General features: G+C 65.4%; 3 protein-coding genes across 22 annotated transcripts in view; 1 reads left to right on the top strand and 2 right to left on the bottom strand.

Annotated features, from left to right (window-relative positions):
• Window positions 1-24: 24 nt before the first annotated feature.
• ZFYVE21 (zinc finger FYVE-type containing 21) lies at window positions 25-11,532 on the bottom strand. Of its 4 annotated transcripts, XM_082737533.1 has the most exons (8): window positions 11,336-11,532; window positions 4,475-4,525; window positions 3,992-4,160; window positions 3,647-3,722; window positions 3,473-3,564; window positions 2,884-2,937; window positions 761-903; window positions 25-595 (listed from the first exon to the last, which is right to left on the bottom strand). In XM_082737533.1, exons 1-8 carry the CDS (start codon window positions 11,471-11,473, stop codon window positions 560-562), a joined length of 759 nt encoding a protein of 252 aa, XP_082593659.1. In that variant the 5' UTR covers window positions 11,474-11,532; the 3' UTR covers window positions 25-559. The 4 variants fall into 4 exon arrangements, with proteins under 4 accessions (XP_082593659.1, XP_082593660.1, XP_082593661.1 ...); XM_082737534.1 differs by lacking the exon at window positions 4,475-4,525; XM_082737535.1 differs by lacking the exon at window positions 2,884-2,937 and having other exon boundaries at window positions 11,336-11,531.
• Window positions 11,533-11,773: 241 nt separating this feature from the next.
• On the top strand, window positions 11,774-24,504 carry XRCC3 (X-ray repair cross complementing 3). Of its 3 annotated transcripts, XM_082737527.1 has the most exons (10): window positions 11,774-11,835; window positions 12,835-12,907; window positions 13,640-13,754; window positions 13,954-14,394; window positions 16,366-16,503; window positions 16,866-17,078; window positions 20,904-21,058; window positions 23,189-23,401; window positions 23,526-23,572; window positions 23,669-24,504. In XM_082737527.1, exons 4-10 carry the CDS (start codon window positions 14,340-14,342, stop codon window positions 23,895-23,897), a joined length of 1,050 nt encoding a protein of 349 aa, XP_082593653.1. In that variant the 5' UTR covers window positions 11,774-11,835; window positions 12,835-12,907; window positions 13,640-13,754; window positions 13,954-14,339; the 3' UTR covers window positions 23,898-24,504. The 3 variants fall into 3 exon arrangements, with proteins under 3 accessions (XP_082593653.1, XP_082593652.1, XP_082593651.1); XM_082737526.1 differs by lacking the exon at window positions 11,774-11,835 and having other exon boundaries at window positions 12,365-13,344; XM_082737525.1 differs by lacking the exon at window positions 11,774-11,835 and having other exon boundaries at window positions 12,365-13,234.
• KLC1 (kinesin light chain 1) overlaps window positions 21,969-27,491 on the bottom strand; it is a 56,478-nt gene continuing 50,955 nt past the window's right edge. For 11 of the 15 annotated variants that reach the window (XM_082737455.1, XM_082737449.1, XM_082737439.1 and 8 more), the window contains 2 exons: window positions 22,598-22,670; window positions 21,969-22,403 (listed from right to left, as the gene is read on the bottom strand). In XM_082737455.1, the coding sequence (XP_082593581.1) occupies window positions 22,635-22,670 (36 nt within the window). In that variant the 3' untranslated portion in view covers window positions 21,969-22,403; window positions 22,598-22,634. Of the gene's footprint in view, window positions 22,404-22,597; window positions 22,671-24,464; window positions 27,245-27,491 lie in introns of those variants that run through there. The other 4 variants (XM_082737454.1, XM_082737448.1, XM_082737452.1 and 1 more) reach the window with 1 other exon arrangement.

Here is a 27,491-nt window from a genome sequence, read left to right on the forward strand (position 1 = left end):
GACATGGTGAGGCGAGACCCGATCTGTATTTTCAAAATAGGTTTTAATCATAAGCTTTATATACAAATTGTTGTACAATTACTTTAATAAAGTGAAACGGTAAGTGAAAAGTACAAAAAGCAAAGCTGGTTCTTCCCGCTCCGTGAGTATCAAAGGTTTGCTCGTAGCCCCAGGTTAGTGATGCGGGAAGCGAGCGGTCTATGATCGGGCTCGGGCCACCTAGAAAGCAGCGTGTGTCCTCGTGCTGCCAGGGACCACTGAGGGACCAGAACCTTCTAGTAAACCCGGGCACCCATAAAAACATGGTTTAAGGTATGCTAAAAATAGTTTGGCAGTAGTGTGACTCAACCTCTCCCACCTCCAGTTAAGTATGGACAAGGTGACAAACTCTAAAGCGTGAGGCCGTTCAGCGCATCAGTAAACTGTGAACCTGCACCGGCTAAGCAAGCGCCCGTTTCCCCGACACTCGGGCTGCGCTTCCCAGCCCGTGGCGGGTGAGTTGCCTGCATGTGCGGAGAGCAGGCTCTGCGGTTCCACGCCGACGGGCCGTCCTGCATGGTTACTGGTCCCGTGACTCGTAGAGGAGCTTGGTGGCCTAAAACGGGACCAGAGAAGAAGCGTGCTTGGGCCTGGGCCTGGTTGGAGCGGGCGTGGGCACCCCCTCCCCGGCTGGCAGGGCCGCCTCGGGGAAAAGTGGGCCCAGGCTCAAAGCAGAACAGTCCAGCCCCCCGCGCGCCCCTGCCTGCCTCGGCCCGAGTACCTTGTGCATGGCCGCCAGCCACGCTGTCGACTGCCTGCGGCTGGCGCTGGCGTCCTCCCCAGCCGTCAGCTTCAGCTGGGTCGTGCCCTCCGCCCCTGGTGCTGTGTACTGCAGGGACATGCCTGTGGCCCGTGCGTTGCCTCCTGAAAAGGGGAGACAAAGTAAGAATGCCCACGGGGAACCCCAGCCGCCCAGGGTTCCCCACCCAGGATTCCAGCTGGCCTCGCTTGCCTGCCTCCCACCCCTCACGCTGGCACCGGCGGCCCCTGGTGGATGACCCTAGATTCACAGGATGGGGAAGAAATGTCCCGGACTGGCCCTCCAGGGCCCGGGATACATCATAGCACGTCACTGAGCCCAGTGACACACAACTGCGACAGCCAGTCCCCTGTGGGGACTCCTGCGGGTGGGAAGCCCCCACAACTGACTGGCCCCGTGCGCGTACGAGCCCGCGCGGCCGCGGCACACGGGCCATCAGCAAGGCCCAGAGGAGTGCCAACACCCCCCTCGTGCGTGAGCGCCTGCCAAGATGCCACGGCTGGGAGCGGCCCCCTCCAGGCCAGGCCAGCAGCTCAAGGACCCATCACTCATGAACAGGCCGGCGTGCTTAGTCCCGACCAGAGAAGCCCGCGCACACCAAGCCTCACGGCGAAGTCTACCTACGGCTTTCCTACTTGGCGATGCAGGATGAGAACTCCGTTCTGAGCAGGAGTCCGGCCCATGGAAGATTCCTTCCGTCAGACACGGATCTCGGGGTCAGACCTGAGCGCCTGCCTCCAGGTCTGGGGACGGCACTGGACGGCTGAGGGGGCCTGGCCACCAGACAATGGCAACGGTCAAGCACTGTCCTGGCCACCTCAGCTAACCTCTCATGAGCCCCGTTCCGTCTGTGCGTGTCGCCAGGCCGGTCCCCGACCGGGCCCCTATGGGAGTGCCCACTTCTGTGGGGGGGAGGGGGGCACCAACCATGGCTCTGGCTGCCACCTGCTTTTGCAAGTGAGCTTCCCGTGGTGCACGGCCCCAGCTGCTTCCCGCCGCCTCTGGCTGCTCCTGCCCTTTGTGAGAATCCGCGGAGCTGGCAAAGCCAAGAACGGTGACTGCCCGCAGCTCCTCGGACTGCCGCCCGCTGGGAACTGTGACCCCCCGCCACCCACCCCCAGGGAAGACAGGGTTCTCGGCTTTGAAAAAACTGCTGGCAGGAAGCCTGCTTTCTCCTCTCTTTCTGCCTACTTGTGATCTCTCTCTGTCAAATAAATAAAGTCTTTAAAAAAAAAAAAAAACAGCAGAGCAGGGCTCACTGCACCCCCAAAACTGCCAGAAGGGGGCATGTGGCCCCAGAAGGCCCAGGGCCCTGGCAAGGAAGACGAGGCTTCCGCAGGCCACTAGGGGGCGGCCTTCTCCCTGGCCTGGGCGGGGCTCTGGCCAGGGACGTTCCTGAGCCCGGGCTCCCTAGCAGGAGGCAGGCAGAGGGGCACCTGGGCTGCCCACCCCGCCCAGCTTCTCCACGCCCCGCCCTCTGTACCTGGGTGTCTGCAGCTCCCACCTGCCCCAGGCAGCCGGGGTGGTGCTGGCGTCACACCCTGTGCGCGGGGCAGAGGCAGGGAGCACTGCCCACTCAGGGGCTCGCGCAGAGCAGGCCGAGAAGGCACAGGAACATCCAGGAGGGAGGCCGCCCCCAGCGCCCCGCTGCCCCGGACTTGGTCAGCTTGGGGATGCACGGCTGGGAAATACTGGGGAAAGCTGCGCCCTTGGGATTGTCAAACGGAGCAGACGAACTACATTCCTGCCACTGGGATACCTTCGTTCACGCGGCGCACACCCTCGTCTTGGGCCCAACCCCTCTCAAGTCAACTGACAGCAGCGGCTGCCTTCAGCTCACGTCGTGATCCGGGGTCCTGGGATCGAGCCCCACATCGGGCTCCTTGCTGGGCAGGGGGCCTGCTTCCTCCTCTCCCTCTGCCCCTCCCCCCACCCACACGCTCTCGCTCGCTCACTCTCTCTCCAACGAGATCTTATTTCGGAAGACGGCGCGGATACACGCACGCGTCACCGCGTGCACATATAAGAGCCCGGGGCGCGATCTCGGGGCTGCGGGGGAGAGCTGCGCGCAGCGTGAGGCTGACCTTCGGAGACGGGCTGGCTCCCCAGGAGGCTGGTGTAAGCGTGAGAGTCTTTTTCTACGTCAAGAAGGTAGGCAGGCAGGAGAGAGAACGAGCGAGCGCCCATCAGAAAACAGCGAGAGGGAGTCAGTCGCGCGGGCGCTCCGCACGCTGCACGGCCGGACGCGGACTCTCCCGCGGAAAGCCGCTACCGGAGCGCAGAGCGAGATGGAAAGATCCAGAGGGGCCGAAAGGCTCTGGAAGCTCCCCAAGGAAACGTAAGGGGATCTCACTTCACAGACACCTGGCAGGAGCAGAAGCCCCGGTTCCCAACGAGCCGCCGCTCAGGCCTTCTGAGCACGAGGGGGACGCCAGCGGCGCCGGGAGCCTCAGCCCCGGTGCGAGGCCAACACAACGGGGCGCGTCTGGGCAGAGTCTCCTTCGTTCTCGGACACGGGCAGCCCCGTTTACCCGGCGGGTTCCTGAAGACACTAAACACAAGCCCAGGAGGACACCGGGCGGGCGTCCCCGGGATCCGCAGCCAGGCCGAGGAGGAGGCCCCGAGACCCGGACCCGCACGCCGCTCCGCCCTCCCCGCCCGCGCGGCGCTCACCTCCGGCCTGGAAGCCTTCCGTGAGGACCTGCACGGCCGAGATGCGCGCGATTTCAATCTCGTGGCGGCTGTCCCCTTCCAGAAGCAAGTACCTAGGGAGCAGAGCGGCCAAAGCACGTCACCTGGGGTCACAGCGACAGCGCCGTCCCTGCCGAGTGGCGCCCTGCCTCTTACCTCTGGTTGCCGGACAGACGGCACACCATCGTCTCTGGTTTCTCGGCATCTCCCAGGGTCACGAGGAAGGTGGCTCCTGGGGGCGGAGGGACAAACGTCAGAGCACGGCGGCTCCTCCCACACCTCGTCCTCCCTGGCCCGGCGAGGCGCGCGCCCCCAGGAAGACCACAGCTGGGGCTGTGCCCGAGAGGAGCAGGGGCGCTGCTGTCGGATGAGGCTCTGTGCACCCCCAAAGCTCTGAGGAACTGTCGTCCTTTCCCAGAAGGCCCCGGGGACTGCCTCCCCCAGGCCAGGCCCCGGCTCCAGTGGCAGGGGGCAGGGGCGGCGGGAGGAGGCCCGGCTTACCGCTCAGGAGCACCTTGAGCTGCTTGTCGTAGAACTCGGCCTCCTTGTGGGACACGAGGGCGCACTCGGCGCACTGCCGCACGGGGTCCACGAAGCACATGCGTCGCAGCGGCACCTTCTGGCCGCAGCACTTGTCGCAGAAGCACTTCCCACACCGGCGACAGTGGTGCTGCGGACAGGGCGGTGGTGAGGAGGCGGAAGGCCGCCCCCGCACCAAGCGATGAGGTCGCCCTGAGGGCTGCTCTGCGTCCCACTGCCCACCCGCCGGGGCACCCCACCTCCACGGAGGGGACACCCCTCGGAGGGCGAGACCCGCGTGTGTGGCCGCACCAGGCACAGTCACACGGGTGTGCAAGCTGCGCTCGGCCCCGGCCGAGTCACAGTCCGCCCTCCTCAGGCGGACATGCGGCCCCTCCCCACCCCCCCCACCCCCGGCAGTGGCGCCATCCGGCCTGGGCCCCCCACCCAGTGGCCTCAGCTCACCTTTCTGGTGAGAAAGTCAAACTTGGCGTCGCACTGCATACACCTCGGGCACTGGGAGGGAAGACGACCGCGTATGAGGCCGCAGCTCCGAGCGGCGCGGACAGTGCCCCTCCCGCCCCTCCCAGCCCAGCGTGACGGAGACAGGGCGATAGGCTCGGCCACCAGGTCAGGAGCCCCACAGGCCGGGTGCCACCCCCCCAGTCGCAGGCCGTGGGGGCGCATGGGGGGACACCGAGGGCATGAGTGAGGTCCGAGCCCGAGCAGCTCCGGGCAGGGAATGGCTCAGACGGCATCTCGGGGACCCTGGAGTGCGCTGGAGCCGGGGCAGTGGTCAGAACCCAAAGGGCCCCACTGGGGCCGTCCTGGTGCTGGAAGCAAGGATCGTGTCACAGGACCACGAGACCGCACGGCCGGGAGCAGCGGCTGCGGCTACGTTAGGGGCAGGCCCGGCCGGCAGCGGCCCGCACGCAGCCACACGTGTGTGCGGAAGAGGCCGCACGGGACGGGAGACGGTGCGGGCTGGAGGGGGTTCGCCGCGGCCACGGCCAGGCCTGCAGATGCTCCCGGACGCTCCTCGGAGGCAGGCACCAGAGGGAGCGACAGCAGCCAGGCTGGGGCTCAGGGCAACGGGCGCCCCAGAAGGGCAGAGACCAGGGCGCTGGGCACGGAGGGGAGGCCTCCCCCTACCCTGCACTCCCGGGACAGGAGGCCCTGCAGGGGCACCAAGGACAGGGGACGAGCTTAGGCCTCTCCGTTAACACAAGCGAACACGGAGCTGGTTCCGGTTTTGCCAGAGGCACCGAAGGGCAGTCACGGCGCGAGGAAGCTCGGCTCCCCACAGTGGGAAAGCCGGTCCTGCACCCCCCGAGGAGCTTCAGCCCCGCAGGGCGGAGACAGGGCAACAGTCCCCACCCCCCACCCCCCAGGCAGGGGGGAGGGCTTCCCAGCAGGACCAGCTCGGGGACAGCCAGTGCTGCCCAGCTGGGCCTTCCCTCGTCCCCACCGACCGTCTTCACTCTGCTCAGACGCCCTCAGCCACAGGGGCAGCCGGGCCACTCGCCAGCCCGCACCACCCCCAGGCTCAACACGCCCCCCCCACCTGCTCTGCGAGTCCTGGGCTCCGGCCTCCCCCAAGCCGGGCAAACAGCTCCGGGGAGATTCCAGTCCTGCCAATCTGTGTTGCTCCGGAGTCCGGTGGCGCCGGCTTCGTGCAGCCGCTCCAGGAGGGGCCTGGGCCCTTGTGCTTCCCAGACGCGACCCTGCAGCCACAGCCCCGCACCAGGAGTGGTGTCTGAGCCTTTTGAGATCCCATGACTCACATTCTCTCGCTTCCTCTTCGCCCTTACACTGCCTTCCGGACTGGGACACAGGTCTTGGTCCACCTTGACCTTCCGGAGTCCCCTGTGGCTTTGAGTGGGAGCTGGCTGCTCACCGCACCGTGGCCGCGTCTGCCATCCCCAGCACTGCCTCTCCCTTCTGTGAGTTCTGGAAGGCTACCTGCGGTGGGGCGCAAGCTCTACGTGCCCCCCCAGTGCCAGCCACAGAATCCACGGAGAAAGCCTCCCGCCAGGCCCGAGGCCAGGGCGCCCCGGGAAGCCTATGCCGCCCTCCCCCTCCCCACTGCCTCCGTGGCACACTTCCGGAGCGTAAGGCTGGAGCGTAAGGCTGGAGCGTAAGGCTGGAGCGTAAGGCTGGGGCGTTTGGCAAGTTGAAGGGCCAACTTCTGAACTAAACCACATCCAGAATTTAAAACGTGCTCCTTAACAGTGTAAGTGACACAGAAGTTCACCAAACAAGCAACGAGGAGATTGAGAAAACTGGTCCTTAAACAAGGTAGTTTGCTGACCACGTAACAGAAAAGACACTTTGAAAACGATCAGCAGAATAATTTAAAGAAAATGAAATCAAGAAAGCAACAGGCAAAGAGACCAAAGTAAATATACGGCCAAACGCCAGATGCCCCGTCCGAGAAACTGTCCCCAGAGCAAGCAACATGACAGGCACCAGCCCAGCCCCACAGCGGTGACACCGAACTAGACCAGGCGACTCCACGGCCCGGGGCCCTGGAAACCACGTGCGGCTCACCGCCCCCCCCACAGGCCCCGGCCCGCGTGGTCCCCACCAGGGTGGGAGGGGCTGAGGCTCCGACACGTGGGATGTCCAGGGCAGGCCCCCCATGAGGGACTGAGGGAGGGTCATGCACACGGTGCACACATGCCCACAGCCCCCTGTGCTGCCTGAGCCCTTGCACGGGCCGCCCACCGTGACCCCCGCTCCTGGGGACAGCCCGGGGAACAGGAGACTCCAGCCTGGCCTCCTGGGGCCCCGCGCTCAGCCCAAGGGCCTCTCACCCAGCGGACTGGATGGAGAAAGCGGGTGGCGGGGGGTGGCCTCTGGAGGGGCGCTGCGCACCGCGGAGGCGGGGCGGCTGGGGCCGGAGTTCCCAGCCCAGCACCTGCTCTGGGGCCTCGGACTCCTGGCAGGTTGGGTGGCCCCGTGGCGGACGCAGGAGCCAAGAGCAGCCTGGGCCCTGCAACAGGTGCGTCTCGGGAACCCCAGGGTCCCGCTGCCGCGGTCTGCCCCGCTGCCCGACCCTCACGGGAGGAGCCCCCAGAGGTGCGAGGGGCCACTCCAGAAGCAGTCCCAGCACACAGGTGACAGAGGGGGTCCCCTCCACGTCAGAGTAGAAAATACGGGGCTAGAGCCTCTGAAGGATGTCAACAAAGGCGACTGCACAAGAAGAGCCTGAAGGGGCCGGCCCCCCTCCGCAGGGCCCGGGGGACGGCCGCACCACACCCCATGACCCCCACAACCCGCTGCCAGGACCAGACCCTCCGACCCTCACACTGCAACCGTGTCTCAGGTTCCTCAGAAGCAAACAGATCCTGAAAATAAAATTTAAAATACTCGTATTGAAAGATAATCCTGTCTAGGGGCGCCTGGCCGGCTCAGCAGGAAGAGCGGAGACTCTGATCTTGGAGTCACGAGTTTGGGCCTCACGCTGGGTGTAGACGTTGCTTAAAAAGAAAATGTTTAATTAAAAAAAAATAATAGGGGCGCCTGGCTGGCTCAGTGGGTTAAGCCTCTGCCGAAGGTCATGATCTCAGGGTCCTGGGATCGAGCCCCGCATCGGGCTCTCTGTTTGACAGGGAGCCTGCTTCCCCCTCTCTCTCTGCCTGCCTCTCTGCCTGCTTGTGATCTCTCTCTGTCAAATAAATAAATAAAATCTTTAAAATAATAATAATAATAATAATCCCTTCTAAAGAGCAAAAGCGTAACTCCTAAAATATAAATTGGCCCATTTAAAGACTTAACTGCTTAACTAACAAGGGACCAGCAAACAGTTAAATCCCCGCCCAAAGGGGTGGGGAACACACGAGGTCACGGGAACGAGATGACGGGGCCAAAGAGGCCAAACAGCAGGTGTCACAGGAGATGAGCGCACCCCCGCGGGACAGAGCCCATCTGTGAGCCCCACCCGGACCCCCACTGCCATTGGTTCCCGCAAGACACGCAGAGCTACCGACAGCAGCGCACCCCGAAGCACCAGCCGCAGCCCTCGCTCAGGGGCCCTGCCCTGTGGCATTTCCGTCAGCACCTGCCAATGGCAGAGAGGTCCTGGGGGGTCTAGGGGCACCCCCTGGGTCCCGGAGAGCAAGTGTCAACACCCTCCCCACCTTGACTGCTGGGTAAGTTTCCACAGAGAGGCTCCTGCCGTGTAACTCAGATGACCCGGTTGCCCCCGATCACCCGTGACAAGGCTGGACACAGACCCCAAATTCACCGCATTCTGCCCCGTTCTTGACCGGCTGACCTGTCGGGGCTCATCGATCAGAGCAGACGCGTTCACCTCACTTGGTCTGTCCTTCAGGCCCATAGACGACCCGCCCTGAGCTGGAGACAGGCTGACCCGGGGTGACACGTCCCCTGATGTCGGGTCACACTTCCCGCATCTCCACGTGGGCCTCCGCCCGTCTGGGGTCCCTCCCACCCGGCCTGAGACACTGGTGGACCCCGAGGTCTCCCTGCCGCAGCCGCGGCTCCTTCCCGGGCCGCCAGCAGCCCCATCCAGCGCCACCTCTCCTAGCTCGGGGTTGTCTGCCGCCCGCGTGCTCCCGTGTCACAGAGAACCCCCGCGTCAGAACGAGAACACAGAGCCGCCGTCGTCACTGGTTATCGGGGCTGAAGACTGGGCGGGGGGAGTGGGGGGGCCAAGCGGCAGGGGTCTTAAGAGTGAAACTCAGCATCTCCGTCTGCTGGTGACAATCCCTCCGGCCGCGTGCCACGGAGCCCACCGCAAGCCCATCTCCACCACCGTTCACGCGAGTCCGAGGCCGCTGCCAGGCCCCCCGCGAACCTGCCAGCCCCCGCCAGCGGGGTTCAGCGACGGGTATTTCGCAGGAGCCCCCGGGGGAAGCGGAGGGCTACCGACCATCTCTCCGTGCGTGCTCGGCATACACCCCCCCCCAAATCTTGAGCACTTTTAAAGGCTGTCCCCACAGGCCCAAGCTAACCACCTGGCACGGGCTCAGGCAGCTACAAAGTACAAGAGACGTGGACTGGACTGGCCTCAGCGTGACCCAGTGGAAAACAGAGCCACGAGGACACTCGGGGGACCGCCCACTGACACGTCAATGCCGACTGAAGCGGAGGGTCTGCGGGACACCGGGACACCGTCCAGCCGCGTCTGTGCGTCTGTCCTAACTCCCCACCCCCAGCCCCACCCACCACAGATAAACAAACCAGTTTCTCACCGCCGGCACCGCAAGCTGTGCCCCCCCGCACACAAAGGGGGTCCAGAAGCGCAGCGGGCAGTGCGCGGCGGGGGGGCGTCCCTTCCACAGTGCCAGGCCCGGGGCTGGTGGCCGAGCACGAGCAGCCACACCCCTCCCCAAGGCTTCCGGAGGCTCCTCGCCCACACTGCGTGCCCCATGCCAACTTTCTTTTCCTCCAGAACACTCGGGACTCTTGGACCATGCCCCAGGAGGCTGCAAACTCTACTTCCTGACACTCAGACAACCCCCACCCCCACCCCGCACCCACGGGGAAGGCCTCCAGGGCCTGGCCTGACTCTTCCAGGGACACACGGGAGGCAGGGGGCGCTCTGGAGCGACGCCCACCACCCTTTCAGCTCCGGAACCAACCTCCTGCTCAAGGAGGGACACCTCCCCGGATCCGAGTGTTCCCACCCAGTGCACCCGCCAGAAGACCCCCCTGTCACTTTGTGGTCAGCAGTGGCCAAGAGGCAGGAAAACACAGGCGGTGTCTCCGGGAAATGGCACACTGCGGGAGAGAGCCTGGGGGACAGCAGTCACCCGGCCGCTAACCAGTGTGGCCGCCCACAGTGCTTCCGTCCAGATGGCTCTCACTGCCGGGCACCAGGTCCCTGAGCGATGGCGGGGGGGGGCGGGGGGGGCTATTGGTGCTGTTGGAATTCACGGGGGGTTGGTCAGGGACAGAGTGTCTCCTGTGGCTACAATGGGGGGGGGGTCCTTGATGGAAAAATTCTGCCTCACACTCCCTCACCTCCGTGACACATGGGCGACCACCCGGTGATCTGGCCGCAGGTGATGTGTGCACAGGTGCAGAGTCTGGCCTCCCGCAGGTCACGACCACCCCTCCCCCACTGCAGAAGCGAGCAATTCCCGCGTCTGCAGGTTGGGTCACCTGCCTGTCCCCACCTCCAGCCACGCTACTTCGACTTCCCGGAGCGCGGTAACTTTCGCACTCCCGAATGAGCGGAGACAGGACACTTCATCCTGCCGCAGCCCTAACCAGGCAGGCCCTGCGAGCAAAGGTCCATGCTGTTCCGAGGAGGAGCACGGAGGGTACGAGAGAAAAGAACGCGCCCACACAGGGCAACAAGGGGCGGAGGCCCGGGAGGCCCAAGGCAGGGCCACTGACCTCCAGGCTGGCCCTCCTCCCTGCGGCCCTGCACCGGGCACCTCCCCAGCTCCGGCTGCTTGCCCTCCTCCCACACCAGACAGCTGGTTGACTCCTGCGCGGAAAGCCTGCGGCGGACAGCGACCCTGGGGGCTGGGGGCTGACCAGGCGCAGGGGTCACTCCGCGCACTCCCAACAATCAGGGGCTGCCAGCTTTCCTCCGGGGCCTGTGATTTACCGGACGCACGGACGTCTGTCCCCCGGCCCCGGGAACCAACAGCGGCCGGCTTGGGGACACCGAGCGGCCTCGCGAAGGTGCCGCACCCACCCGGCCAACGGGGACAGCTCAGCGCCGCCCCCGGCCTCGCCCTCCCGCTTCTCCACGCAGGTGCGGTCCCCTAGCCGGGACGCCCCCTCCCCGTCACCCGAGCCTCCTGCTCAAACGCCGCGCTCCGCTCGCACCGCGCAAGGGCCCCCCAGGGCACGCAGGGGCCTGGCCGCCGTCCCCCCCCCCCCGGCGGAGCGCGGGCCCCGCTCAGCGGCTCAACCAACAAGCGGAAGCCCCGCGGGACCTCGCGGGTGGGCAGAGCCCGGAGCGGGCGGGACGGGCTGCCCGTGCCCGGCGCCCTCCGCGCGGGGGGTGGGGACGCGCGAGCCTGGGCGCCCCGAGAGGGAACCAGGCGGAGGGCGCAGTGCCCAAGGCCCCGGCAGGGCCGGAGCGCGGGGGGCCGAGGGCAGCTGTGGGGGGGCCCGGAGGCCAGCAGGAGCCAGAGCGGCGGTGCGGGCTGCAGGGACGCGGACGCGGGTCCCGGCGCGCAGACGGGGGGTGCGGGGGGTCCCGGGGCGCACATAGGGGGCCCTCGGGCTCGGAAGGGGGGCGCGGGCGCGGGTGCGGGGGGTCCCGGGCGCGGGTGCGGGGGTCCCGGGCGCGCGGAGCGCGGACGCGGGGCGGGAAGCCGGCGGACGGCGGCGAACTACCTCCTTGTCCGGGACCCACTGCGGCTCCTCCAGGCCGAAGGGGCTGCCGAAGGCGCGGTGCTCGGGTACCATGCGCAGGCCGCTGGGGGAGCGCACCAGCTTCTTGGCGTCGCGGCGCGCGGCCACCTCGGAGGACATGACGCCGCCACCGCTCTCGCCAGCCGCCCGGACCCCCGCCCCGCCAGGAGCCCCGCCCTGCCCGCGTGGAGGACGAGGGCCGCGTCCAATCGCCAGGCCCAGCCCGGAGCGCGGGCCAATCGGAGCCCGGGCTCCGCCCCACAGCGCGGTCTCCAGCCCTGCGGTCGGCCACCAATCGGCAGGGAGGACGCGGCCAAGCACGCACCGCCCCCTGGACGATTGAGACTTTGGATTGGTCCGTTAGTCTGTGACGTAGCGCCGCTTCCTCTCTGATTGGCAATTCCGGTGCGGGACGCCCGGCTCGTATTGGAAAGGGAGGTTGCGAGGGGCGGGGCGGCGCGAGGCGGCGAGCGCGGCGCGGGGTGAGCGGGCGGCGAGCGGGGCCCCGGGGCGCGGCGCGGGGTGAGCGGGCGGCGAGCGGGGCCCCGGGCGGGGTCGCGGGTCGTCCACGCCGGCGAAGCTCGCGAGCGGGGCTGCGGGGCCCGCGGCGGGGGACGGGGCGCGGGGCGGGGGCCGGGGCGGCCCTGGAGCAGGTTCGGGTCCCGCGGCCGCGCCTTCCTGCAGGCTCCGGCGGCGCTGGACACCCGAGTGCGGCTGGGCCGCTCCGAGCTCCGAGCTGGCCGAGCGGCGCGTGGGACCCGCTGCCCCGTGAGTCCCCGGAAGCGGGCGGGAGGGAGCCGGGGACAGGCCTCCCCGCAGGCCTCCCCGCAGTCACGGACCCTGACGTTCCTGCGACCGCGGCTCGCCGGGCCTGCCCTGTCCCCTCAGCCGGCGGCCGTGGTGCCCCCCGACCCAGAGGCCGGAACCGCAGTGCGCGCGAAGCCGCCCGTCGGGGGGCACCGGGCCCGGGGACGGCTCGGCCCCTACCGCTCAGGGAGGCGGGCGTCGGGGCCCCCCCCGCCCCCAGCCCCGTGGTCCTGCTGCCGCCGGCGCCCCCCATCGCGAGGCTGAGGCGCTGGGCGCCCCGGGCTCGCCTCCCTGCCCCTCCCAGCCTGGATCCCAGCCTCGCGGCTCTCCAGGCGCGGCCCGGGCGGCCTCAGCGAGAGCCTTCCCGCCCGCCGTCCACGCTCACACCGGATGCCGACCCAGCCTGCCGCTGCGGGTCACTCCTGGGCCTCCCCCGGCTTTGGGGGAGGACACACACTTTCTCCAGAATTTGGAACAACAGGCTCGGTGTTTGGTCCGGGTGTTCTGCTGACCCGGAGGTGGTTCTGGGTGGTGCCTCCCTGGGTCTCCCCTTCCCGGCCTGGGCCTCGGGACTCCTGAAGCCCGTCTCCCTGCCCCCCAGGAGGGCGCCCGCAGCTCCTCTGAAAACTACAGCTGCTTCTGCAGCCGGGACTCTTGCTGGTTTCTGTCCTTAGAAATCCAACGTCACACCTTCCCCACACTCAGGGCGCCTCTTGGAGCTGGTCGCAGTCCCCATCGCCTCTCCCTGTGGGTAACCGGCCCCGGGGCCCTGGGTTCAGGCACCTCTTTCCGGCGGAGGCTCAACCATCCTCCAGTTTGCGGTCCTGGAGGCCACGAGGGGTGGGGGGGGCTCTGCGGGGTCCTCCCCAGTGTCCGCCATGTTAATTTCAGCCCTGGCCTGGAGCGCTGCCGCAGGCCGGAGTGGGCCCCGGACCGGGAGCGCCTTCCTGCCGCCGCGGTCATGATCACAGGGTGAGGTCACACCTGGGCGTCAGGCTCCATGGCCATCCCTGACAGTTTCATCAGTTCTGGGTGCCAGACCTGTTTCCCTGGGTGGCCTGCACATGGGACAGTGTGAGTGACATGGTTCTTGGAGCTCTAAAATCAACGTGGTGATGCCTACGTCCGTCACACCCTAAGCACTGCCAGGGCCAGTGACCTTCCCCTCGGCAGAGGCCTTGCTGGTAGACGTCGACACTGGGTTCAGCCTGCATGGCTGCGGGCCTTGGCCTTCCTGCACGCCCTGCTGCACTCTCAGCCTCGCTGCTCTGGGGTCCCGGGCTGAGTGGGGCCGCCAGCAGGGGAGGGGGCGGGCTTCTGCCCTGTGGCATTTAGGGCTTGAGCCAGGGAAGGGCTTCCGGCCAGGGGACGGGCGGGACAGTTTCCACTGTCCTCTGCCGAAACGGCTTGGTGGTTGTGGAGCTTCCGACTTGCAAGCATCCTACAAGATTCAACATTCACTTTCCCGGTTCTTTCCAGATCCTCCATGGAGACACACTTGGGGGAGACGAAACTGGAGAACGCAGAAGACACTTCACTCCCACAAGCGCAGCGCGCGTGATCTCCACCTGCCTGCGTCCTCCTCGGCGAAGAGGTGGGTCCCCCAGCCGGGCCTCGGGGCGGGAACACGTGCTCATTTCACCCGTCTGCAGGGGCTGGAGCGGGCCTGCTGGGGATGGTGTGGCTCAGGTGACCTGGGGGCACGTCTTCAAACACATCCATCCATCACACAATTCCATCTGTGTGTTGGAATTCACGGTTATTTTATTTTGTTTTATTTACTTATTTGACAGAGATCACAAGTAGGCAGAGCAGCAGGTGGAGAGAGAGGGGGAAGCAGGCTCCCTGCTGAGCAGAGATCCCGACGCGGGGCTCGATCCCAGGACCCTGAGATCACAACCCAAGCGGAGGGCAGAGGCTTTAACCCACTGGGCCCCCAGGCACCCCTGGAATTCCTGGTTTCTAAGTTACCAAGTGGTTGCTTGAACAAACGCTTTGCCTTGGACTTCCCTCGGTGGTTCTCCTGCGACAGTGACGGGGAGCCCGCCTCACGGAGGACCGCGCACCCAGGCCACCCTCACTCCACTGTGCTCGGTTTCTGGGCACTTTGCGGTGACAGCGAGCGCATCGGAATTCGTGTCCCTGGGAAGTTACACACCTTTGTGGTCAAGCTCTTGAGATGGATTTGGATCAACTGGACCTGAACCCCAGAATCATTGCCGCGGTCAAGAAAGGTGCGTCCCTGATATTTGCATGGAGCAGCGGAATGAGACGCGTGCAGGGCCGCATGCACAGGGCACATGAAACAAGTCCTCGGGGTGCCTGTCCACGTCCCCTTCCCCGAGACAGCTGGTCCTCATCAGTCACAGATGCTGGAGCGCGCTGCGGGGTTTTAGGTGTGTGTGTGTGTGTGTGTGTGTGTGTTTCACTGAGGGCCTTTTTTAAAGTTAATTTTATTTTCATCAAAGGAAATACATGTTTATTGTCTAAAACGTGAGAGGGAACTCGGCACACCACTTACGAGTCTGTTACAGATTTCTTCTGTGTTTGCGTCCGGGTTTCTTTCTTTTTTTTCTTTAAAGATTTTTTTATTTATTTATCAGAGAGAAAGGGGGCAGAGAGCAAGCACAGGCAGGCAGAGAGGCAGGCAGAGGCAGAGGCAGAAGCAGGCTCCCTGCCGAGCAAGGAGCCCGATGTGGGACTCGATCCCAGGACGCTGGGATCATGACCTGAGCCGAAGGCAGCTGCTTAACCCACTGAGCCACCCAGGCGTCCCTGCATCCGGGTTTCTAAAGGTGTGGTCTGTCGCTGTGCTCAGTCAGTCAGGGCCAGGATTACTCACGGGGCGTGTGTCCCGTTGACAACTGGCTTGCTGTGACCCTGCTTCTTCCACTCCTCCCCTCACAGCTGGTACAGTTTGGGCCATGAGGGTTGTGACGGGGGACGGAGCAGCTGCTGCTGGGAGGCTCGGACGGTTTCCTTTCTTGCGCCGTCTTTGTGATTTGCCCCCAGAGGTGTTAGTTGCCTGCTTTTTTCCAGTGCTGTTTTGGAGTTTGTCTTTCTGACTTTTCCCTCATTGTCTGGTGTGTCCATCAAGTACCCGGCCCTCGTCCTTGAATGCTCCAAGGGCTGGACAGCTCACCCGTTCTGCTTGTCTCCTGGCGCACCCACCCGGCTGCCCTGCACGAGCTGGGGTCCTGGGATCTCTTCCAGCCCTGCCGTCCCCTGGGGCGCTCGCCGGGGAAGCCGCAGCATCGGGATGCTTGTTGGTCGTGTGACACAGATGCCTAAGGACACGTGGGGGCTGGCGCAGCGCGTGGCGATGTCCTACACGGGCGCGGTCCCCGGTCCTGTTTCTTCATCCTTGGCTTTTGGTTTTTTCAGAGCCCGTGTGTGGTTTGGCTCTGTTTTCCCTCACGCAGTCCGTGTGTCTGTCTGAACTGCAGTGTCGGTGCGTGCTTACCTGCGGTACTTCCTGATGGTGCGGGGTTGGGTCTGCCGTACGCGGAGCTGTCTTTCCTGCTGCTTTTTGTGGTCGCTTCCCATTTTTGGCTTCTTCAATTGGGTAGATTTTCAGCGTACTTTTTTCTACTAGTGTGAAGTATTGTATTTATCCAAGCTCAAAAGCCGTTTAGCCGCTCTCCTGCCCAAACACCAGACCATTCGGACACCTTCCCTCCGCAACGCTCCGCACCCAGCTGTCGCCGCCGGCGTTGTAAGCCTCGCGGCTTCTTTGCGGTTTGTCCCGCCGGCCGGTGGGCTGGCACCAGGGTTGCGTGTTTGGAACCTGGTGCAGCTCTCCTTCCTGCGCCCCTGCCCTCCGCATGGTCCTCCCCCTGCCCTGGGATCGTCCTCTGGCCTTGCCTCACCTGCGGGCCCGCCTGGCCACAGAAGCCCCCTTTCTTGAGACATGTTTCCGGGACGGGGAACTGGGTGGCAGCCACTGCTCTGGGCCCTGGGGAGAGGCCCCTCATCTCTGGCGCCTGCTTCTCCTGCTGTGGCGTGGGACCCCCCCGCCAGGTCCCCTCCGTCTTCTTTGTTGTCATCACACTTTCCCCAGGGGCTCCCAGAGCCTCGGGGAGTGGATCAACGGACCTGCCTGTCAGGAGCGCGGATTTGGAGGACCGTGGAGTCCTGAAACTTGCTGTGTTGCCTTGTGTGACTGTAGTCTGAGCCCGTCCTGTAATTTATTTGTGTAACTTCAGCCAAACTGAAGTCGGCGAAGGAGGTTTTGCATTATTCCGGACCAGACTTGCAGAGACTGACCAGCCTGTCCAGCCTCGACGTGCAGCAGCTGCTGAGAACGGCCTCCTCACGCCTGCGCGGCCGCGGCGTCTCCACAGGTGGGCACGGAGTGTCTGCTCTGCCCTGGTGCCTGGGGAGGACTGACTGCCAGGCCGGGTCGCGGCGTCAGGGTGGGGACCTGTCAGGTGGACGGGGGAGCCTTGGGCACCCTCGCTTCGGAGAGTCAGCTCTGGGGCCAGAAGAGATGGGACCCGGCGCAGGGGTGCGAGAAGCAGGGCGGAGTGGGCAGTCAGGGCCCAGAGCCTACCGGTGCCACAGGACACTGCCGCTAGAAGCTTCCTGGCCAGGACCACCTCCTCCCTGCTCGCGGCACCCTGCCCCCACCCCCGATGTGACTGAGGTCACCTGTCTTTCCACCCCGTGGTGCCTGACGCCCCCTGCGGCCCCCCTGCGTTCCCAGCGCTGCATCTGTACCAGCAGACCCAGAGCTGCCCTGCACAGTCCCAGCGCCTGAGCCTGGGCTGCCCCGTGCTGGACGGGCTTCTCCGCGGCGGCCTGCCCTCGGACGGCCTCACCGAGCTGGCCGGCCCCAGCTCCGCCGGGAAGACCCAGCTGGCCCTGCAGCTCTGCCTGACCGTGCAGTTCCCGCGGCGACACGGGGGCCTGGAGTCCGGTGAGTGGCTGCCCCTCGCCGCCGAGGCGGGGGATGGAATTTGGGGGGGGCCCTGCCCGGTCGCTCTTGGGGAGGCCACACGGCACTCCGCGGAACCTGTGCCCGACGTGCCTCCGGGCTCTTCCCAATTTCTGCCTTCCTCTTCACACCTGCTGTCAGTTCTGCCCTCCTGCACCCGCCAGGAGAGTGGGGGCCCCAGGGCCACGGGCGCGGCAGCCTGTCCGCTCTGCGAGTGGCCGCTCACCTGTTCCTGCTCGCTGGTGGCCCGCAGGGATGGCTCCGGCTGGGCCCCGTCCCCTCGCACGCTGCGGGCCTGGCCCGAGGCTTCCTGGGCCCTCGCTCCCACGCTCGTACACACGCACTCACACACACATGCACACCAGCAGGCTTCACACATGCGCTCGTACACACACGCACGCCCCAGCCTGCCGGCCAGCTGGGCACAGAGGCGGAGACCCGGCAAGCGGTGTTTCGCTCCACCACTCCCGGGGCACGCGTGCGGGCTGCAGCCCCAGGGGAGTGGGGCGGGACTGGGCCCCTCGCGCTGCTCGCGGCAGGTCTCAGGCTGCTGCGCAGGTCTCCCAAGCACTCAGATCTACACTGTTTTTACCAAGCGTGAGGTCACCAGGGTGCATGCGACATGGCCACCTCGCCTCCCGACACTCCAGGGTCCCTCCTGGCCACACCACCATGCTCACCCTGCTGCCACGTGGTGGGCTGGGGACGCGGCTGGGGCCAGACCTCTGGCGCTGGGAACACACGCGGGGAACACGCGCCGGTCCACGTGGCTGCGGGCGCCCCCGCGGGGCACTGCCGCTCGGTCTGCAGTCTCTCTCGTGGCCCGCTAGCACCGTGAGCTGTGCGGGGCAGGGTCCCCTGGCCACGGGCAGGGCCCTCCGACCGTGTGTAGCGGCTGCTCCCTTCAGAGCCGGGTGTTTGTGTGTCACTCTTGTCCTTCTGTCTCTGGGCGAGGGCGCAGCCCAAGAGGGCCTAAAGGGGCAGGCGTCTGGCGCCGGTGCTGGGTAGATGCACTTGGCCTCAGAAGTGGGTCGTCCATTTACCCCACAAAAGCGCTGCGGTGATTCCAGGCTTGTGTCTGCTCAGAAACGAGCTGGGAGCCCCCCCAATCCCGGGCGCAGTGGGGGGCTGTGCCCCAGACAGGCTGAGGGAGAAGGCAGGGCTGGCCACGCAGTCGGGACCCCAGAGCCCTCCCAGCCTGGTCTCCTTCACTCCGCGACGGTCTGCGCCATTCTGCCCCGGCGGGGTCCCTGCAGACCCATGTTCTCCCAGACGGGTCACGCGAGCAGTTGCCGTTGGCGTCTGTGTCCAGGCTGGGTCCGAATCTGGTGCAGGCCGGGTTGGGGGTGTGGCAAGGGCACTGCGAGGGCGGGTCCCCAGACCTGCACCCGTCCTGGCGCCGGAGCCCCGAAGATGTCCCACAGCGGAGCCTGTGCCCCATTCCGAGACACGACAGGCCCCGCATGGCCCCTCAGTGACCTGTACGCTTGCTCCAAGCCCGGCCTGAGGCGGCCCTGCTGCTGGAGAAGCCGCCTAGTCCACTGCTGGTCTGGGGGGGGTGGCGGGGATGTCTCACTCCGTCGCCACCATGCCACCCAGGGACTCGCGGGGACAGCTGTGTCACGTCACATGGGCTGCCCTGGGGTTTAGAGGGCACAGAGCCCCCCACGTCTGCCAGACAAGCAGGCGCACCACAAACCAAGAGCTAGCGGACGTGAGGCTGTGGGGAGCTGCGCTGCTGGGTGGCTGAGGCGGCTCTGGGGACGTCCGTCAGATGCCGGGCCGTGGGCCGCCCACACGGGTGTCTCAGAGAGGCACGTCCCCCGAGGTTGGGTCCAAGATGCCCATTTTCCTGACAAAATAACTCCTTTAACCCAGTGAGATCTGAAAGCCCTAATCTTGTAAAGGATGGCTTAGGTCCTCCAGACTTTTGAATCCTGCACTTACGGAGCCCCCTCCCGCAGCCCGCCACCTTGTGCTGCGGCCACCCCAGAGAAGCCGCCGTGGCCTGTCGCAGGGGAGGTCGGCATGGCGAGCCCCAGGCGGGTGAAGGGGCTTCGGGGCTGCACACAGACTCGGTTCTGCTCTGAACCTCCCTCCGGCCCGTTCGCCGTGGACGGGCCAGCGTGCTCGCTCCCAGCGGCTGCGGGACAGGCAGGGTCGGGGCTCGGCCGCGTCTCCAGGCAGCGCCTCCGCTGAAGTACCGTCGGGCCCGTGCCCAGAGAGGTTAAGGAGAGGCTGACGGTCAGGCGCTCGCCCCGGACAGACTGGTTCTCGTCCCGCCACGCATCCGTCCGCAGGCCTGAGACTCTGCCGGAACACGGTCACGTCAGAGTTAAAGTCAGGCTCACGTGGGGCGTGTATGAGCTGTGGGCCTCCGGCTCGGCCGGGTCCCCTGCCCGGGTCTGCAGGGACCGACGCAGGTGAGGGCCACAAAGGTCCGCGGCGGTCCTGGGGGGCGCGGCCAACACTCCACCCACCGGACACAGCCATTTCGTGTTTTAAAAGTGGAGACGAGGTTCCCATACCATAAAGTTAAACGTACAAGGCGGGGCCATTTGGTGAATGCGCAGAGCCATGCTTCCGTCACGACTGCCTGATTCTAGACCATTTCACGGGCCTCCCCCTGCCTACTGGCAGCCCCAGCTCGGCTTCCCGCCCCCAGGGACTCGCCGGTTCAGGACGTCTCGCAGACGTGGAACGTGGACTCCTGTGTCGTGGCCTCCCCGGGCTCCCTTCGCCCGGAGCGACGTGTGTACGGTTCTGTCGGAACATGTCACTCGCCATGTGCCCGGGCTTCTGTGGCCACCGCTGCTCTGAGCACGGGCGTCCGCGGCTCTCGGGAGCACACGCGTGCTCAGGACCGCGCGGTCTGTGCCCCGTGCGAGTGCCGTGTCCGAGCAGGTGAGGGGCTGCCGGACGGGCGCCAGCCCCCTCACGCGCTGTCCTCGCCGACGCGGGGCGTGGCGGTCCCGCAGGCGGTGGCGTCCCCCGGAGGATCTGATTGGCATTTCCAGTGACCGGGACGTCCGGCCTGTGCCCGTGGGCCTGCCGGCCCTCCGCACGGCTCCGGGGGAGAAAGGTCTGCTCAGGTCCTTGCCCGGTTTCGACTCGGGGCGGGCTTTGTGGTGAGCGTGACAACTCTGCGCCTTGCGGCCGCCGGGCTCCTCCCGGGCGCGGGATGTACAGCGCCGTCCTCTCCGGGTGCGTCGTCCCTTTGCTTCTGTGACGGTACCGTGCTGCTCCGGCCCAGTTTCTGCCTTTGCTCCCCGGCGCTGTTGGGTCACATCCGAGAGACCGGGGTGCGTCGGCAGCCCCCACGCAGGCCGAGAGGAGGGTCTGACTCCGTCCTCCGACGGCAGTGACCCGGCTGTCCCAGCGCCACTTGTGGGAGAGACCGTTCTGTCGTTGAACTGCCAGGGACCTTGGTTGAAAATCCATTCGCACCAACGCGCGGGCTGCCTCCGGACGGGCCCGTTCTTTCTCGTTGTGGTCTCGGGGTGCGCTCCCTGTGCGGGGATCCAGGCCCGGGCCGGGCTGCTGCCTCCGGGTGTCTGGGCTGTTGGGAGCACGGGGCCTGCGGTTTGCTGACCAGCTTTTCTGGTCACACACAGGCAGGCTTGTCACCGTATGGCCCAGGATGGCGGGAGAAGCCCCGACTGGGGCTCAGAGCGAGCACCCCTTGCGTGCAGGGAGGCATTGCCGAAAGGCCCCGCTCGCTTCCGCTCGAGATGGGCCGGGGGCCCCGGGGGTGCATCCTGTCGACAGGGGCAGGTGACCGAGAGGAGGGGCCCTTTGCCTCCCCAGGGGCCGTGTACATCTGCACGGAGGACGTCTTCCCCGACCCGCGTCTGCAGCAGCTCATCGCTCAGCAGCGGCGCCTGCGGACGGACGTCCCGGGAGACGTGGTCGACAGGATGAAATTTGGCGACCAGATCTTCATCGAGCACGTGGCCGACGTGGTGAGTGTCTCTCTGGCCCCAAGTTCCGAGGGGAAGTCAGTCCAGTGGGAGAGCCACACTCGAGAGCCACCCCATGGAGCCGTCAGCAGAGAGGCCCCTGCCACGGGCCACACGTGTAAGTCCACGTGGTCAGGTACCCAAAATTCAGGTCAGACTGGGCTGACCTGAAGGACTCGTCCCCCACCCACAGGGAGTGGGGGAGGCAGCCCATGAGCGAGGACGCCCAGCACGCCACCTCCAGACCCTGGCCCGCACCCCTGGCCACGGTGCTCCTTCCCCTTGAAAAGGCCGCAGCTGCAGTGGACCCCCTCCCACCGCCTTCTGCTCTCCGGCCACCCCGCGACACCCACGGCCAGCCGCCCCAGCCAGAGCAGTCTGTGTTGGGTTTTACTTCTGCCTCTGACCGAGCGGACAGCCCCCTGTCAGGACACGGGAGCCCCCCAATCTGGCCAGGACCTAGCAGGCCCCCAGCCCCAACAAGCCCCTCGGATGGCTGGCTGCCCCCTGGCCACAGCACAGGTGTGGGGGGCAGATCTGGAAGCATCCCCAAGAGACACAGCCCTGCCTGTGGACAGATAAGAGTGCGGGAGCCTCTGGGAGGGCCCGAGGGCCAGGAGCTCAGGGCGGGTCCAGCAGGCAAGGAGAGCTGCTTCGGGGCCCGGCCAGCTTCCACGTGGCCCACTAGCTGGTGGAGAGCGGGCCAGGAGTGGGAAGGCTCGCGAGAAAAGGCAGGAAGACCGAACCCGCACACCAAGAAAGAGTAAGGCGGCCTCTGCATGCGGCCGCCCCACGTAGCCCGGCTTCCGGAGCGCAGTGCTGCCCCAGACGTCCACACGACTGGAGGGAACCCCCAGATCCAAGTGGGCCTTCCCCCCATTTAAGGATTGTTATAAAAATTGCAAAGAAAGGATAAGGCATATAAACTTTTAATTTTTAAAAAATTTACAATAAAGGAGATCACACATAGCTTGGGGAAGTAACACAGGTCGCTGTGGCCCACGGGGCCCACAGCTGCAGCCTCCTCCACGGGGGGTCAGGACACGGCTGGCCTGCGGGTCTCCCCAGAACCGCGGCCCAGGAGGGAGGCCGTGCCCCCCCCCCGGTCATCCTGTAGGGGCCGAGCGTGGCCATGGCTTTGCAAGCGACGTGCACCCCGCTGAGCAGCGCGGTTATTAGTAGGACCGCGTGCGCCGGGGCACAGGGACCCAGAAGGCGAGGTTAGTGCTGCAGGCTCCCAGCTCCAGGGCCCTCCAGCCTCGGTGGCTGTCCTCTGGCCGTCACAGGGCTGGCTCTGGCTGCACACAAGCAGCAGGGTCCTGGGTCTCCCAGGCCGGATGTGGCTTCACTGCGAGAGGAGACCGCAGTCAGGGCCACCAAGACCCATGGTGGCCTGAGTGTGGTTCCGGAAACAGCTCAGAGCAAAAGGCTCCCACCGTCTTGCCCTGTGTCGCCTGGCGGGGGGCTGGTGGTGCTGGTAGGCCCTCCTTTGCTGTGCGGGACAGGCTGGGGCACCCGTGGGGACAGGAAGGGGGGACTCACATTACCGCTGGCGTCCTCGAGACCGCTGCTGCTGCTGTCATTTTCCACAAAAAGAGGCTCTACTGGGGACGCCCTAGAGACAGAAGCAGAGAACGGGGTTTCACTCGGGGGTGGACTGCCAGTGTGTGGGCACCTGGCACCTGGCCCCGAGTCCAAGCCAGCGGGGCAGGTGGCCCCAAAGGGACAGGCCTGAGGCCCCGGAGGATGGGCAGGGCTGGCGGGCGCCTTCTGCACCTGCCCCCCTGCTTGGGCACAGCCCAGGGGTCTTCCCAGTAGAGGCAGCCCCACCCCACTGTCTCCCTGCTCCCTCCACTGGGCAGGGGGCAGGGCTGCCCGCACACCTGCCTGACAGCAGTAGGACCCCAGGACCGTGGCGGTCACGAGTCCACCTTCCGCTGAGGCTCCAGCCAGGGTCAGTGCCTGGCATGGAGCCATGGGAGAAGGGCAAGTCTCGGTGATGGCCCCAGGGGCTGTCGACCCCATGGGGGCTTGAGAAGTGGAAGGGGACGGACATGAGGGGCCCCTTGGCGCAGGGCAGAAGGGGAGACATGGGTGGCAAAGGCGGTGACACCATCTACCGTCGGCTTGCAGGACGCCCTGCTGGAGTGTGTGAGGAAGAAGGTGCCTGTGCTGCTGTCCCGGGGGATGGCCCGTTTGGTGGTCATCGACTCCGTGGCAGCCCCGTTCCGCTGTGAGTTTGACAGCGCGGCCTCGGTCCCCAGGGCCAGGCGTCTGCAGGCGCTGGGCGGGGCCCTGCGCTGGCTGAGCTGCACCTTCCGGAGCCCGGTGCTCTGCATCAACCAGGTGGGTGCCCTCACCGCACCCCAGACTGCACACGGACGGCCTCAGCCCGTCGTTTAGGGGGGATGCGGGGGGGGGGGGGGCAGCGGGGTCTTTGCAGCCGTTGACCGCGGTCTGCGTGTTCCAGGTCACAGAAGCCACAGAGGAGCAGGGCGCAGCCCCCGGGCCACAGAGGTGAGCAGAGAGGCGCAGGAGGGCAGTGCCGAGGTGCGGGGGAGGACTGGGTCCCCCACGGTTCTGTAAGTAACGACTGGGCCTGTCCCATCTCAGCCCCTGGGACGAGCGCGTCTCCCCGGCTCTCGGAATGACCTGGTCCCACCAGCTCCTGATGCGGCTGATGGCAAGCCGGCATCGGCCGGAGGAGGGGGGCGGCGCCGCGCCTGGCCGCCCCGACCGTACCCTGAGGGTGATCTTCGCCCCCCACCTGCCCCCCTCATCCTGCTCCTACACAGTCAACGCAGAGGGAGTGCGAGGGACTCCGGGGACCGAGTCCTGCTGACATGGCGCCCATGGAGTGCGTGGCCACATCAGTGGCGGGTGCTGGCCAAGCCCTCCCTGCTTTGCAGGCACAAGGGCCTGACGGGGACTCGGCACGCCCGTTGCTGGGTCACCGGGTCTGGGTGGGCGACCCCCACCACGGCAGGGAGGCAGTGCACACGGAGGAGCCACCGGCGAGGCCCCCCCACGGTGGGCCCTGGACCCCTTCGCCACAGCCCGCTCTCCACCAGGCTCTGGCCTAGGTAGTAAGTCCTCCCCACCGCCCCTGGGGTGGTCTCGGGGTCACTGAGGCACAGAACAGTCAAGTGACTTGGCCATCATCCGCCCGGGCTAGTGCAGGGAAGACAGGCGCGCGCCTGACCCATTACTGGAGGTGGAGGCAGAAGTCCCTGGAACTGGGCAGACTCTGTTTGGACATTTTCTAGAGCAGAAACATTCATTTGTATTTTCTATCCCATTTTTAAAATAGTCTGTGGCCCTCAAAAGGTCAGGAATGACTGGTGTAAATAGGAGAAAAGCCTTTTAGGGTTGCAGTTTTATAAAAGAGCCTTTGTACAAGTGCAGGAACTTCATAACAGGAAATAAACCATTTTATTTTTGTAATTAAATAGAAACAATCCCAAATTATTTTCTAAGCAAATCACACAAACAGAAAACTACGATCGAAGACTGTAGGTACACGTGCCAGACGGGCCTCCCCCTGGGGGCGCACACCACACGCGCTCGTCAGTACTGGGGCCCCCTGCCCACCCATCCGGGAGGGGCGCCCCGGCAGCAGCGCGTCTCTCCGCGACACCGACGGGCCGGGCCCTGCACCGTCCCCTCCGTCCCAGGCTCTCCTCAAGCCCATCGCACGGGCCTCGCAGACCTGGGGTCCCTCCACAAACGTGGACCAGTGCACGTCCTTCCGCCTGCCCCAGGCACACGCAGGACGCCGGTACGCACTGACGAGCCTCCCTCGGCCGACGGGAAGCTCCCCCTTGGTCGCTGCTTCCCCGCACTCGAGTTTTCGGGAGTCTGAGGACTACACAGTGCGGTGGTCAGGAGGAAGGGCGGACAGAAACATCTCAGAACCCAGCCTCATCTACGCAACGGGCCTCCAGAAACACCTATAAAGTTACAGTGATGGACGCATATTCTGGGAACCGTAAAGGATGTTATTAGTAGGTCACCACAAACGCTGAATTTCTCTTACATGATATTTCTAGCAGCTTTCTGAACAAACAAATGACAGGAATTTTTTAATAACAGGAAATAACAGACTCCCTACGATATTGTAGACACGACACGAGCGCCACAAGCTGCCAGGGCGGCTGCCGTGGGGAAGTCGGGAAGGTCAGGAGACCCAGGCCTCCCACCGCCTCGCCGGCTGACATGCGGGGAGGGGCCCTGCAGGCGGCGGCCGGCTCCTGTCTGTCCTCTGGCCAGGGGCCCGAACTGGACAGGAAGCACGTACAGTGGGTGCTGGCTGGCCCTCTAAGGGTCCCCTCACTGGGAAAGGAACATGTTGTGGAAGAGAGACAGCCACCCACTGCTGCTTGCTTCAAGAATGTTCGAATCCACGAAGTAGGGATGCCCGGGCTCATTGTGTTTTGGTACAAGTTCAGAAATCAGACCTCACAGATTTCCCGGCGACAACCCCAGAGACATGGACGTTTCGATGACGTGTTTCGGGAAGCCGGCTGGCTTCTCTCCCCTGGCTACGTTTCCTCATAGCCCCACAAGGCAATGTCGGCCCTCAGAGAACCAAGGGCCGAGGGCTCCCAGGCGGGGAGGGTTCAACAAAGGCCCCCCTGCTGCGAGCGGGACATTAAATCCTGTTCTCGGCCCCACGTTCTCCAGACACATGTGTCACTAAGGGAAACGGGTTAAGCTTCCAATGCACCAGATCAGTTTCATGGCCTGAGAAGAGCCCTTCGGACAGAGGGGACAGGACTGCTCCCAGGGCCCTCCCCACTGATCACATCATGCCCCGGCAGCCCCTGAGCCTCGAAGGGACACGAGGACACGGCACTGCTGTTCTCTTGGCTTGAGCATCTCACAACCCATCCCTCGTGCAAACCAACCCTGGAGAGCACTCCCGGCCCACCAGAAGCTGCAACACCGGACAGTCGGGCGCTGTGGAAAGGGGGCGGCCGTGGAAGCCCCCAGCCAGACCCATGGGCGCCTGCAGGCAGAACAGAGCACCGATCTCCGGGCAGGAACAGGCACACGGCCGCACCATACTGACAGCAAGGCCACGCGCTCCTGTGGTCTTAAATGATGGGACCCTCTGCAAGTTCCCAGCCCGCAGCCCCCAAGGGACACGTGCAGTACTGGGGGACCCCCAGGAAGACCCCTCACACGTACCCAGGCCGAGTGCGACTCAGGAGGACGAGGTGCCTGGGGACAGGCAAAAGCGCGTGTCCCGGCAGTGACCCCACATGACACTGAAGTCACAAGCTGCAGCTTGTCACCGGGAAGCACCATGTCTCCCAGACCCCCTCCCCTGCAGGCTGCATCTCCCCACTCCCGCCCGTCCCCTGCTCACCGCCGCTGCCCTCTGGAGTCACAAACCCTGTCATCTGCTCAGAATGTTCTGAACCTACGAGGCAGCCTCACGCCGCCCCTCCCGGGGAGGGCTGCAGGGTGGACTGGGACACGTTCCCCTCAAAACCTACCCCGTGCTACTTAACACTACAAAGAACACCTTTTGAAAAAAAACCCACGCCCCCGTGTGCTTGATGCTCAGGGGCTGGCAGGGGGACATGGCCTCCGCAGGGCCGGGCGCAGGAGCCCACAGAGCATTGGGCAGAGCGCGTGGAGTAGCTGCACTGCGGGAGCGGGGCTCAGCCGAGACCCAAACCCATCAGGGCGGCCCCCATCTCTCCCGCTCCCGAGCGCCCTCTGAACCCTGGGGGCACTGCCAGAGGCCATCAGATGCACAGTGTAGAAGGGAGCAGTGCGAGGTTCCAGAGTCTGAATTTACAGCCTTAATACAGTGTGAACATTTACAACCGATCCTGGCGTAGCGGCAGAGAGTACAAGTGTCCCGGGAGCAGCGGCTTCCCAACGAGCTGCAGCCACCTGCCGGGGCCTCCGCGGGCCTCCACGCCCGGCCGGTCTCACGCTCACACTTTGGCCCCTCTTGGTCGCTAGCAGCTTAACAGAATTCGGGGCAAACCTCCAAGAGGCGGCCCCCGGAGCTGGGGGGCCCCTGCTGAGTGGGGAGGGGCCTGGCAAAGCCCGCGGGCCTCAGTGCTTCTTTAGTCTCGGGGGTTCTAGCTAGCTCTGCCTCGGCCCTCAGTGGGCCAGGTCAGTGTGGCTGGCACTCAGAGCTCGCGAGTCTGCCAGACAAGGATTTCGTTCCTGCGTGAGAAAACAAATGAAAAAATTACACTTCACCCGTACTCCAGAGGGCAAGGGTGCTGGCGCAGGGTGTGAGCACCACAGCAGGACCACTCCTGAGTCTGCTCGGCTCCCGGGCACGGGCCAACACGGAAACATGAGCCCAGGACCACTGGGACAACCGCACCTTCTGCTCTCACGAGCGGGCGCGCTCCGGGCACACGGCCCAGCGCTACCAGCACCTCACGTCTGCCCGGGGGCCTGGCAG

Source organism: Mustela nivalis (genome assembly GCF_964662115.1).
Source record: "Mustela nivalis genome assembly, chromosome: 6".
Taxonomy (NCBI): Eukaryota; Metazoa; Chordata; class Mammalia; order Carnivora; family Mustelidae; genus Mustela; species Mustela nivalis.

What these genes read in the sequence shown, in the direction of transcription:
- ZFYVE21 (XM_082737533.1), bottom strand. Translation starts at nt 11,473, where the DNA reads ATGTCCTCCGAGGTGGCCGCGCGCCGCGACGCCAAGAAGCTGGTGCGC. An exon ending in AGTGGGTCCCGGACAAGGAG is followed by an intron (nt 4,526 to 11,335) that starts GTAGTTCGCCGC and finishes CTTCCCTCCCAG; the next exon opens with TGCCCGAGGTGTATGCAGTG. An exon ending in CGTCTGTCCGGCAACCAGAG is followed by an intron (nt 3,565 to 3,646) that starts GTAAGAGGCAGG and finishes TCTGCTCCCTAG; the next exon opens with GTACTTGCTTCTGGAAGGGG.
- XRCC3 (XM_082737527.1), top strand. Translation starts at nt 14,340, where the DNA reads ATGGATTTGGATCAACTGGACCTGAACCCCAGAATCATTGCCGCGGTC. An exon ending in CGGTGCTCTGCATCAACCAG is followed by an intron (nt 23,402 to 23,525) that starts GTGGGTGCCCTC and finishes TGCGTGTTCCAG; the next exon opens with GTCACAGAAGCCACAGAGGA. An exon ending in GCAGCCCCCGGGCCACAGAG is followed by an intron (nt 23,573 to 23,668) that starts GTGAGCAGAGAG and finishes GTCCCATCTCAG; the next exon opens with CCCCTGGGACGAGCGCGTCT.